This window comes from Diprion similis, chromosome 5 (genome assembly GCF_021155765.1).
Source record: "Diprion similis isolate iyDipSimi1 chromosome 5, iyDipSimi1.1, whole genome shotgun sequence".
Taxonomy (NCBI): domain Eukaryota; kingdom Metazoa; phylum Arthropoda; class Insecta; order Hymenoptera; family Diprionidae; genus Diprion; species Diprion similis.
The window spans coordinates 1,905,623-1,919,167 of record NC_060109.1 but is presented as its reverse complement, the minus strand read 5'-3'; the positions used below and the strand labels follow the sequence as shown (position 1 = coordinate 1,919,167).

The following is a 13,545-nucleotide window of genomic DNA, read 5'->3' as shown; positions in this document are numbered from 1 at the left end:
TTGTATCTATCGACACATTGGTCACAGCGACCTTATATAGAATTTCAAAATGGTTTTCCCTCGCAACATTACTTTCATATAGTCCCTACATGGATTAATATACGAGGTGGCCCAAATTAACGTGAATAAGGTTTGGGTCGATCCGTACCGAATTGTTCGCCGATTTATTTCCTACTTCGACGCCAAGAAAATATACATTTTCTAATTGTTTAATTTTTTTTTTTTTGCCTGCCGTTTAGAAATAGCTATTTCAAATCTCATCTTCCATAACTCATATAGCATTTTTCATTGAATGATATAGTCAAATGCGGTGAACGCAATACGTATTTGATTTAACAAAATACTTTTGTCTGACGTAATATTTATTTCAATTTAATATAGAACTGAATTAAGCCTTTGAATCATCATGCTGACTATCAATTCAGTAAAAATAATACGACGCGAGTTCTTTGCAATAACGTACGAAAATTTATGATTCAAATAACTAAAAATTTGACCAAACGTACCTCAATCGTTTTGATTTGAAAATAGAAAATTGTTGTACCAAAACGTATTGAGCTCGTTTTAATGCATATTTTGTTAAGTCAAGAGTTGCATGGTTGAAACAAGTGATGAAATTTGGTGCTACAAAAATTTTTCGCAGTGACTGAACATTCAGTTGTTTGAGGGCACAAAATTTCTTTGCCTGGATATTATTAACTGCTTTACCCATCGGTAATTTCTTTCATCGAATCAATTAATGAAGAGAAAAAATACTAATTAAATTTTTAATTTGTGATTATAAAGATTTCAAGTACAAATTACGAATGTATTTAATATCGATTTTCTCTTAATTACAAATTACAAATGTGATTAGAATCGATTTTTCTCCTCATGAGAAATCCCAAATGCAATAAGAATAATTTTTGTTTTCTTAATTACAAATTAAAAATGTAGTTAGAATCGAATTTCCCTGTAGTTACATTTTTACGACATGGGCATTGAAAAGTCCACTTTTTGTGACAAAAAGACAATCAACTCACTGTCATATTATGTTACGCTTGATAGAACAACAAAGGAAAGTATACCTATTGAAAAAAAAACTAGACTAATTCTTTTACCCTTGACAGTTACAGAAGTTGAGATAAAACATCAATGCTCTGTGATGCGAATTAGTCTGAGCACGTTCTTCGATTATGTCCTAGAAACGAAAGTAATATTCAATTAATACAGCATCTGATTGATTTTTTGAAAAACGAAGTAATTTGTGAGGTACTCGTACCTGAACCACCGCAGATCCCACACGTATAACCACGATGACCACCACCGGAGTAAGATGGGGCTGAACATGACGGTGAGTAAAGTACTTTCGAGTACCCGGGTTTGTGAACAGACACTGACGAAGTGCTGTGACGGCCGCAAGTTCTACTGTTATGACCTTGCAGAAAAAAAGTAAAAGTAGATCAACTTTCCCCGTCTTGACTTGTCATAATAATTACTATCAATATGACAACGATAACAATGGTTATAAAAAAATCTGACAATGAGACTAGGATACCTGTATTGCCACAGGTGCTGCATCTGGGAGAGGCTCTTGCCGAAGGTATTGGTGTTACAAAATTGCGCGAACATGATGAACTCTTGTGACCTGCCAATCAAAAGGTTTTTGTAACATTGATCTCACGTATGACCTGTACGTTGATATTACACTGTAATACCTTCTCCTCCGCACAGCCCACATCTGTAAGATCCCGTACGAGTGCCAGTGGTAGCAGGTCGAGGCAAGGAAGGTACTGATCCCATCCGTGGGCACGTCCTTATATTGTGTCCTGGAATTTCGAACCAATTCATTATAATTGTATATCGTAAATTATGCCTCGTCAATTATTACATGTTTGATTGTACCTTTTCTGCCGCATTCTCGACATTTATTTGTCTTCGGAGTTGTAGGGGTCTTAACAACAGGTATCGACACAGAAATAGTTGATTTATTCGCCTGACAAGTCCTTACGTTGTGCCCTTAAAGTCAAAAACAAAATTTGAGTTTTATCGTGATGACATGTTATTGGTTGATTCGTCTTCGATTATACCTTCTACGCCACATGCTCCGCATTTCTGTGATCTTTTGGGAATCTTAATAGCTCGGTCAGGAGATTTCGACGCGGAAGTGACTGATACATTCGGTGGACAAGTAGTTCTGCTGCATCCTGAACATTAAAACCAATTTTCAATTTACTTCGTGAATTATGTTTGTGACAGACTCAAACCCGCCCAATTGAGTATCATTGTTTACGTCTTTTGTAGAGTCACATTATTTAGTTGTAAATTAATGGTCAAAAAACCAGTTGTTTTCGCGTTAATAACTTGTGCGCAGTGACATTCATTTATTTACTCACTTCTTCGCTTTTGTCGTATGTTCAGCGCGTAAGGCCACAATTAGAGCATAAAAATATGTATATGTAAAATGGATGAATAACATAAAATATAGGTCGTCAAACATTAAAGATAGACCTATCACATAAGGTGACTAAAGAGATTGTCAACCACATAGGGTGGCAGCAGGTTTGATCTGTCACATATGGCTGCTAAAAAGGATGAAAGGCTATGCAGGATTCCCGAAAAGCTGATTGAAACTCAAAAACGTAATTTAATCTGTTTGAAACGTAGTACATGAGGGTTATTGGGTCGCAAATTGCGAATGTGAAGTCAAAATTGTGGGAAAACAAAATGGCGGATCCAATATGGCGGATGCAATTCTCAAAATGATGTGAATTCACTTGAAACTTGTTATTCGGGGGTCTTTGGGGTCGCTGATTACGAATCTCATCCAATTGTTCAGTTTATCGCTATATCGGCTGGCCTGTAATCTTTTTGTTTAATTCCTTAAAGCAAATTGGGTTGGCAAAAAAATTGTCCAATAAATAAATTGTAAATGATTTTTTTTCTGTCAAATCGTTGATCACCATCAATTTTTGCAAATATCGCATTCTTCAACAAATTTTTCAATAAAAAATCGTTCAAGCAATTGGAAACAGACTTTTTTATAATAATCAATTATATTTGATTTGAGCAAATGCTTTCATCTCGGCATTCAGTTTTTCGTTATGTCTGCTAGTCTCCCTATGGGCTTTAATGGATTAACGTGGATTTGCAATTTTTTTTATTCCAACGTGCACTAAAAACGCTGTGGCACATGTTGGCAGCTTATTCTTGCTAATTTTGTACATAATACTGCAAACTTCAATTCAAAACTTGTTCCGTCGCGGAACACTGCCGAACATTTAACTTTTTCTCTACTTTTCTACAATGATCGAACATAATGTTTCATGATTTTCTACTTTAGACGTTCTTCAGCTATTAATTCATGAGTATCTCTTACAACTTTTTACCCATATGATAAAAGTACTTCCTATAACCTAAAACCTGCATTTCGCAGAATTAAGAAAGACCAACTTTACGACTTTCTTCTTTCAACTTTACGAATTTTTTAATATGACGTTTGAATATGAGTTCGAACGATTGAGTTGCTACTTGTGCGAAAGTCTCTTTTGTACATGCTCCTACTTGCCAGATAAACTTCATTAATCCTTATGAAATATTTCATTATACCTTATGAAATATTTCATTATACTCTTTAAACATTACTCCATTCGTCTCTTTATTCTAAATCCAAAAAATGAAACTTCATTTTTCGAATTATGGCCAGCTGTTCGGCAAAGCTGAGCGCTTCAGGAGGGAGTAGAGGGGAGAAGATTGGGTGGGTGGGACACCACGCCTGGATGGCCTATACCTAATAGTTGAAAAAAAAAAATACGCCTGGGTCTTACCTCCTTCCCCCGCTTTCTCCCTCGATTCCACCCACGCGCGTGTCGGTCAAGTAACAATATTCTAAGATCAATTAATTCAATTGTTTTTACGGCATAGGCATTGAAAAGTCCACTTTTTGTGGCAGTTTTCATTCCGTAAAGTGACGCTTTATACGGCAGTGAACAAAGTTGCGGAATAAAGTCTTTATTCCGCAGTTTTGATGCGCAGTTCGAAGTGCGCATCCCAAACTGCCGAATAAAGTAGCTTCGTCGAACAGATCGCGACATAACCTCACTCTTCGTTTTGCTTTTCAATGCCCATACCGTAAAAAATATTGTATGTGGCATGCCCGTAAACCGTTTTTTCGCTCGGATTATTTCAATACTCGCTTCCGGCTCGCTTCCGGCTCGCCTTCAGCTCGTCCTGAAATCTTTATCCTTGCCAAAAAACAGGCGGTTTACGGGCATGCCACATAAATAGCTATTATACCTCTGTCATCACAGGCTTCAGAGTTATGCGACCTTTTAAAAGCTCTGGTGGCTCTTTCAAAGTCCGGCTGGGGAACGATCGGTCTGTTCAGCGAGCACGTTCTACGGTTATGCCCTAAGTGGTAAAATCAATTTTTGTATTTATTGTGACAAAACTGTTTGTTTAACTGATAAGTTCAGTACCTTCTTTACGACAAATTGTACACTTCCGCTTTGTTTCAGAAGTCACAGTAGATGGTGGAGTATGAAGATGCGTCAATGGATGCAGTGGATTCTTGTATCCTGAAAAACTCAATTAATAAACTACTAGCATAATGTTATCATGATATATTCATCTATTCAGAATATTCTATTACCATATTGATTGCGCAATCCGTGTGGTACTTTCTTGTAATCGGAGTGATGCTTGAATAACAATGCATTGCATAAATCAATCAACTCTCTCAAGTTATCAATGAGTTTACAGCTCAATTCGTTCGTTCGTTTTTTAATCTCAGTTTTGGATAATCGATCAATACCATTGATAAAATCACTGACAGCATTCGCGATCATTTTCTCATCTAGAAAATTTTTAGGATTGATGTTCTTCAACCGCGAGAATAAATTATTGGTAAAAGTAGTGCTGAGTGATTTTTTATCTTCGGATATTTTTCTCTTGGATGAATCGTTGATATCATTAAAGAAATCTTTGACGCACTCCACAATGGCATTGATAATCGAATCCTTATCGTTTGATTTAAAACTATAAATTGAAGCTTCAAATTCTTCATCTTGATTGCCGTAAAAATTCTCAAGCTTCGACCAAACTTCACGCGTAGTTTCGCAATTATCGACCAACGGAAGCAATGACTTGCTGATATGCAATATCAATTTAGATTTAGCTTGTTTATCCTTTTTCATCCACAATTTCACGTCCTTCGGTGGTTCTTTGTTTTCTATGACATAATACCAAAGATTAAATACTTTTAGCAAAGCCTCGGCTTTAATGCGCCAACTTTTATAATTGTTTTTGGTTAATACGTCAAAGACCACCGCACTCGAATCGTCCATTTTTCTCTTCGATATAACAACTGTAACAGCTTATTCTTGGGAATCCACGAACACTACAGATTAAACGTATAAACTGCGTCACTAATCGCTACGACTGATTCTGAAAGTCACTCGAGTAAAGCTACGATGTACAACAGAAACTTATGCTTATCAACAATAAGGTAACACTTCGTAGATTTGCACTTTCTGGTCAACTTTTTGATGGAACTCCCGCGATCAAGACCGTCTCACATCCTCGCGATGCCGCAATTTGCGAGCGTATGACGACCCAGTTTTTATCAAGAGACTGAGTACAGTGTCACCTCAAGTGCATTGAGAAATAAAGATAACTTGCCACGCGCGAGGTGACGTAGGCTATTGACCGAGAAGAGAAGCTCACGGCTTGTACAGGAAAGTTATTGGCATGCTACGAACGGCTGTCTGATTTCATTGAACTTGCAATAGAACGGCACATGTCAGCCATGCCAGCACGCTTACTCTGCACGTTCTCTCGGCTACTCGTTCGAAGTTTTGAGGCCAAGAGTAGCCGAGAAGTGCGGAAAACAAGACGTACAAGATGATCCAAGTGATCCATCATTAGCAATATCCTCCGGGACTACTTGAGAAACCTGATATTAATATCAATAATGGTATTTTCATAAAAAATTCCTCAAAATAGTCTTTTTTTGAGCATCTAAGCCAGAAAGATCCCCAAAGTCAACACGTTTGATTACGACAGCTTTACAAGATAGAAACCTTTTTGTTATACTGATTTTTTATGTGAATTCTGGTACCAGAGAATGTAGAATTTGCGAGTATATGATTGTATTAGATTGGCTCAAGTTTTTATGTTATTGTAGTATCGTATTCGACATGACTTAATGTTTATGGGAAAAAATCTCTCGATCGGTTGAAGTGAGGAAAATTTTGATTCAGTACTTATTTATGGAGCGTGTGATTTCCCGTGAGAATCTGTATTTAGATAGTTTATAAGTCAAGCCGTTAGGGAGGAAAAAAAATCGAAAAAATTTTTTCCACCTTTTATTTGAATGAAAAATGGAAAAAATCAGTTTTAAGAACTCAAATTTGGCTTAGATGTTCTATTTGAGATTGTATACTGGAATTTTTATGCGCGTTTGGAAAAGCAATTTTTTTTTATGGAACACCCTAATACCCACCCTTTTCACGAAACCTGTGGTGACTTCTTTTTGGGAACAACAAAATATTATATTTTCAACACCTTTTTCACTTTTGTCTAAATGAAGTTTTTGGGTAGAATTAAAGCTAGTGGTGAATATTTTTTGATAACCTTTGGATATCAGAAAAAGAAATCTAATTTTTCATCTAAAAATTGCTTTTCTTAATCATATGTGAAAATGTCGACAAACAAAAAACTAGAGCCAATTTCGAAAAACTACATCTGCGTCAAATCTTTCAAAAACACGCCAAATATCAGAAGCAACAAAATGACTTTTGACCAGTGTTACGATATGCTTTTAATCTTTCATTGCTTTTTTTCATTACAGGCCGCGACTCTCGCTGTGAGAGCCACACGTCGAGCTATGACGTTTGCGAATTATCAGGAAGCAGTGATTTAACCAAAAACAATGCCGCTTGTATTTTGTTACAAACTATTCCTTTGTAACAATAAGTAATAACCTTTAAACGTTTTCCAGTTTCTGGAATTGGATGTAAATTCTATCGATTTCAGGAATGGCAGATGCTTAAGTCAAAAATTTTAATTCATCACTCATAAATATTTATATATTATTATTATTATTATTATTTGCTGGTTGGAAATTTTTTTTATCGATTCACCCTCCAGATGAGATTAGAAACTTGGCAGAGTTTTTGCTTATAATGATAGGAACAAACCGTGAAAATTTCAAAATTTTGTCACAATTTTATAATGTATCATTCTTTTTTATGTAAGCTTAATAGCATCACTTTTTATTAGGCTTATATATAAGGGCATAATAATTATGAAGTTTTCAAATTTTCGGGGCTTGTGTCTATCATTACAAGCAACAGCTCTGCCAAGTTTCAAATCGATTCCTCAATTTACAACAAAGTCATACAAAACGAAGTAACTGGCTATAAAAATTACATTAGGAGCTTAGAGGCACGTGTTTCAGTTGACGTAGAAGCTTAAAACTTTACACAGATTTTTTTTACGACTTGAAACACATCCGGGGGAGTCCCAAAAAAAAATTTCTGACCCCCAAATAAGGACCACCCTGATATATGTATACATTCGGAAAAATTTTCATTAAAACAACCCTCAGGTCTATTCCAAGTCATTGAAGAACATCTGTGTTAAGCTAAAGCTGGAACACAAGATTTCCCGTTTCAAAATGTTCATACAATTTTTATGAATAAAAAGAGGAAATTTTTTAGTAATAAAGTAGAAAATTATAGTCGCTTAATCAGTAACGTGATTCTTGTTCTAGATAAAAATATGGGAAATTATCACCGTTCTTTGGTTGTTTGTATCGACACATTGGTCAAAGCGATCTCATATTGAATTTCAAAATGGTTTTTCCTCGCAACATCACTTTCATATAGTCCATGCATGGTTAATGAAAGTTAATTTCAATTCATATTTTGTTGAGTCAAGAGTTGCATGGTTGAAACAAGTGATGAAATTCGGTGCTACAAAAATTTTTCGCAGTGACTGAACATTCAGTTGTTTTGAGGCACAAAATTTCTTTGCCTGGATATTATTAACTGCTCTACCCAGCGGCAATTTCTTTTATCGAATCAATTAATGAAAAGAAAAAATACTAATTAAATTTTAAATTTGTAATTATAAAAATTTCAAGCAAAAATTACGAACGTATTTAATATCGATTTTCTCTTAATTGCAAATTACAAATGTAATTAGAATCGATTTTTCTCCTCATGAGAAATACCAAATGTAATGAGAATAATTTTTGTTTTCTTAATTACAAATTAAAAATGTAGTTAGAATCGAATTTCCCTGTAGTTACATTTTTACGACATGGGCATTGAAAAGTCCACTTTTTGTGGTAGTTTTCGTTCAGTAAAGTGACGCTTCATACGGCAGCGAACAAAGTTGCGGAATAAAGTTTTTATTCCGCAGTTCTGATGCGCAGTTCGAAGTGCGCATCCTAAACTGCCGAATAAAGTAGCTTCGTGGAACAGATCGCGACATAACCTCACTCTTCGTTTTGCTTTTCAATGCCCATACCGTAAAAAATATTATATGTGGCATGACCGTAAACCGTTTTTTCTCTCGGATAATTTCAGTACTCGCTTTCGGCTCGCTTCCGGCTCGCCTTCGGCTAGTCCTGAAATCTTTATCCTTGCCAAAAAACAGGCGGTTTACGGGCATGCCACATAAATAACCATTTTCCGATGTGTTCGTGCTCGAACCTCGTGAGGGCACCCAGCCGCATAGCGGCGCGCTATGCGATAACGGGGTCTAGCGGGTGCGCGCGCGCACGATCTACTTAGAATTAAGCGCTCGAGTGGGTAGGATGTACTGCTAAATCTCCCTATTCGGCCCGTGCGTGCAATTGCCACGCTCTTCCCACGCTCGGTCGGGTGTCGAGTTCTTTCTATTCTACGTCGTTTTCACCAAAAAACTATAACCAAACGGATGTTTGCACGGCTCATGCAAATTTCCAGGACAGTTTCCGGAGAAGCTGCCGTGTCAATTGCAGAGTTTTGGGAAAACAATTGTAACATATTGAGATAGACTATTACGTCATCCATAAATTTGCCTTTCGACAAACAGAAAAAAATCATATCTTTGTTCGGTATTTGAGGAAGCAAGAACAAGCAATGACCATAAGGTTGCATGGAGGAAATAAACAAGTAAACGTATTGTTTTAGTTTTATAGTTGGAATTGTTAAAAATAGATTAACTTCTTGATGATGCGAGTCAATATTTGGATTTTCCATTACGTGTCGAAGATAATAAGCACAAGCAGTAACCACTGGGAGAAAGGGATAATTCAAGGTATGGTTCTAGACTTGATAGGAAAACATTCAACAATAGTCGAATAAAGGAATAAGCATAAATTTATTATTTTTCACCCGATATTTATAGTTCTTAAAAGATACATTAACGTTACCTGATGTGAGTTGATGAATCCATTTTCCGTTACATGTTGAAGGGTAAAAAAAAAAGAAATAACGACCCTTAGAAAAAAGACAATCAACTTAATGTAATATTATATTACGCTTGATAGAACAACAAAGGAAAGTATACCTATTGAAAAAAAAACTAGACTAATCCTTTTACCCTTGACAGTTACAGAAGTTAAAATAAAACATCAATGCCCTGTGATGCGAATTAGCCTGAGCACGTTCTTTGATTATGTCCTAGAAAGGAATGTAACATTCAATCAATACAGCATCGGACGAACAAGATTGATTTTTTGAAGATGAGGTAATTGGTGAGGTAATCATACCTGAACCACCGCAGTTTCCACACGTATAACCATGATGACCACCATCGGAGTAAGATGGTGCTGAACATGACGATGAGTAAAGTACCTCCGAGTACGAGTGTGTGTGAACGGACACTGACGAAGTGTTGTGACGGCCGCAAGTTCTACTGTTATGACCTTGCAGAAAAAAGTAAAAGTAGATCAACTTTCCCCGTCTTGACTTGTCATAATAATTACTATCAATATCACAACGATAACAATGGTCATAGAAAATCTGAAAATGAGACTGGGATACCTGTACCGCCACAGATGCTGCATCTGGGAGAGTCATTTGCCGAAGGTATTGGTGTTACAGAATTGCGCCAACATGATGAACTTTTGTGACCTGCGAATCAACAAATTTGTGAAACATTGATCTTACGTATGACCTGTACGTTGATATTACACTGTAATACCTTCTCTTCCGCACAGTCCACATCTGTAAGATCCCGTACGATTGCCAGTGGTAGCAGATCGAGGCAAGAAAGGTACTGATCCCATCCATGGGCACGTCCTTATATTGTGTCCTGGAATTTCGAACCAATTCATTATATATGTATATCCCAAATTATGCCTCGGCAATTATTACATATTTGATTGTACCTTTTCTGCCGCATCCTTGACATTTATTTGTCTTCGGAGTTGTATGGGTCTTAACAACAGATATCGACACAGATACAGTTGATTTTTTCATCTGACAGGTCCTTACGTTGAGCCCTTAAAGTCAAATACAAAATTTGAGTCTTATCATGATTACATGTTATTAATTGATTCGTCTTTGATTATTCTACGCCACATGCTCCGCACTTGTGCGATCTTTTGGGAATCTTAATAGCTCGGTCAGGAGATTTCGACGCGGAAGTGACTGATTCATTCGTCGGACAAGTAGTTCTGCTGCATCCTGAACATTAAAACCGATTTTCAATTTACTTCGTGAATTATGTTTGTGACAGACTCAAACCTGCCAAACTTAGTATTATTGTTCACGTCCTTTGTAGAGTCACACAATTTAGTTGTAAATTAATGGTCAAAGAACCAGTTGTTTTCTCGTTAATAACTTGTGCGCAGTGATACTCATTTATTTACTTACTTTTTCGCTACTGAGCGAAATCAGAGCACGAAAATATGTATATGTGACATCTATAAATAACAAGTAAATATAGGTCATCAAACATTGAAGATAGACCTATCACATAAGGTGCCTAAAAATATCGTCAACCATATAGGGTGGCAACAGGTTTGATCTGTCACATATGGCTGCTAAAAGGGATGAGAGACTATGCAGGATTCCCGAAAAGCTGATTGAAACTCAAAAACGTAGTTAAATCTATTTGAAACATAGTACATGGGGGTTATTGGGGTCGCTGATTACGATTCTGAAGTGAAAATTGTGGAAAAACAAAATGGTGGTTCCAATATGGCGGATGCAATTCTCGAAATGAGATGGATTCACTTGAAACTTGTTGTTCGGGGGTTTTTGGGGTCGTTGATTACGAATCTCATCCAATTTTTCAGTTTTTCGCTATGTGAGATTGTCTGCAATCTTTTTTTCTGATTCCTTAGAACAAATTGAGTTGTCAAAAAAATTGTCCAATGAATTAATTGTAAATGATTTTTTTCTGTAAAATCGATGATCACTATCAGTTTTTGCGGATATTGCATTCTTCAATAAATTTTTTAAGCAACACTCGTTCAAACAATTGGAACAGACTTTTTTTTAACATAATAAATTATGTTTGATTTGACCAAATGCTTTCACCTCGGTATTCAGTTTTTCAATATGTCTGCTAGTCTCCCTTTGGGCTTCAATGGATTAACGTGGATTTGCAATTTTTGATTTTTTGAACGAATGATTCTGAAAGTCACTCGAGTAAAGCTACGATGTACAACAGAAACTTGTGCTTATCAACAATATGGTAACACTTCGTAGATTTGCACTTTTCTGGTCAACTTTTTGATGGAACTCCCGCGATCAAGACCGTCTCACATCCTCGCGATGCCGCAATTTGCGAGCGTATGACGACCCAGTTCTTATCAAGAGACTGAGTACAGTGTCACCTCAAGTGTATTGAGAAAAAAAGATAACTTTCCACGCGCGAGGTGACGTAGGCTCTTGGCCGAGAAGAAAAGCTCACGGCTTGTACAGAAAAATTATTGGCATGCTCCGAACGGCTGTCTGATTTCATTGAACTTGCAATAGAACGGCACATGTCAGCCATGCCAGCACGCTTACTCTGCACGTTCTCTCGGCTTCTCGTTCAAAGTTACCCAAGATTAGCCCAGAAGTGCGGATAACAAGATGTACAAAATAATCCAAGTGATCCATCATTAGCAATATTCACCTGTACTACTTGAGAAACCGAGCTGTAATCAAGGACCTCTTGTCACATCCTCATTAATCAACGCACGTCAATATTGGAACCATTTTGATTGACCTACTTTCTGCTAAGGATTGAGATATCATTTAGCGACTTTATTTTTTGGATGTTTAGATGATTTTTAGATTATAACTTTTGTCGTATGATTTTGTATTTTGCCAAAATATTTATTCCTCAAGGGGGGACAAGGGTCTGTGACACCAAAAAAAAGCAAATTCTTGTGATTTTCTTTTACAGTGTACATTATTTATGAATATTTAAAAACTTATTATACATTATTAAGCATTACTTTAAGAATGTTCAGCTACATTTTAATAAAAAAATATTGAAAATTCAGCCAGTGGTAGTGGTGAGAACCGAGTCACCTCAAAAAAAAGTTTCCATGCAGTAGTCAAAGTTTCTCGAAAACCTTTGGACCGATTTCGCCTAAACTTTGCACACCTCATTTACATACTGAATACTAGTTTCTGAATGAAGGATTTTTTTTTCAATTACAACTTATTTTTTAATTGAAGAAAAAAAGCAAATCAAAGTTTAAGTCAGAGTTTTTTGATTGCACCTTCACCAAAAATTGAAAAATTAATATTTTGTTAATTCCTTCGTTCAAATTCAAGATAAGCTTATGTATCAAAGAAATACCTTCGGTTTTTTAATTTCAGATGAAGCAATCATGAGTTATACTGACTATCGCATGGAAACTTTTTTTTTTGAGGTGACTCGGTTCTCACCGCTACCACTGGCTGAATTTTTAATATTTTTTTATGAAAATGTAGCAGAATGTTCTTAAAATAATGCTTAATAATGTACAATAAGTTTAAAAATATTAATAAATAAGGTACTCCGTAAAAAAAATTACAAAAATATGCTTTTTTTGGTATTTCAGACCTTCCCCCCCCCCCCCCCCCCCCTAATTTGCGGGTCCGAGATGTGAACCAGAACACGTAGAAAAGTAATATAAAATTACTGTCAACGTTCTGTCTTGACCATCGAATAAGCATTTCATTTTCTAGAATGTAGGAAAGTGACAAACTGCTGTTGTTTGGTCTGCCGTGCGAATCACTATTTTTCCAAGATTTAACATCCGTTGCAATATATTATTGAATAAGTGCATAAAAATATTTGTTGTGAAAAAATCACGTCGAATTCGAGGTTACTCAGTCATCAAAACTGCGGTGACATTCTGCTACAAATTATAATGAAAGGCCAAGCTTACATGAAGGTGTTCAAGTAAATAGTTAATTACTAGTTTTCCAGTCTTGTAAAATGTAAGAGCAATGTGATAGAAATATGGGTAATAGTTTCTTTTTAGATTATCTTTCAGACAACGTGTAGAAATTTCTATCTAATCCACTAAAGGATTTACATATATCATACACATCGCAATAAAGTCAGCTATCTTAAAAAGTG

At 36.1% G+C, this 13,545-nt stretch overlaps 1 protein-coding gene across 1 annotated transcript; it reads right to left on the bottom strand.

The window, feature by feature from the left end:
* Window positions 1-1,151: 1,151 nt before the first annotated feature.
* On the bottom strand, window positions 1,152-5,324 carry LOC124406370. The gene is made up of 9 exons (XM_046881769.1): window positions 4,631-5,324; window positions 4,458-4,556; window positions 4,276-4,389; window positions 2,070-2,186; window positions 1,885-1,998; window positions 1,698-1,808; window positions 1,538-1,627; window positions 1,262-1,417; window positions 1,152-1,180 (listed from the first exon to the last, which is right to left on the bottom strand). Exons 1-9 carry the CDS (start codon window positions 5,322-5,324, stop codon window positions 1,152-1,154), a joined length of 1,524 nt encoding a protein of 507 aa, XP_046737725.1.
* Window positions 5,325-13,545: the final 8,221 nt, after the last annotated feature.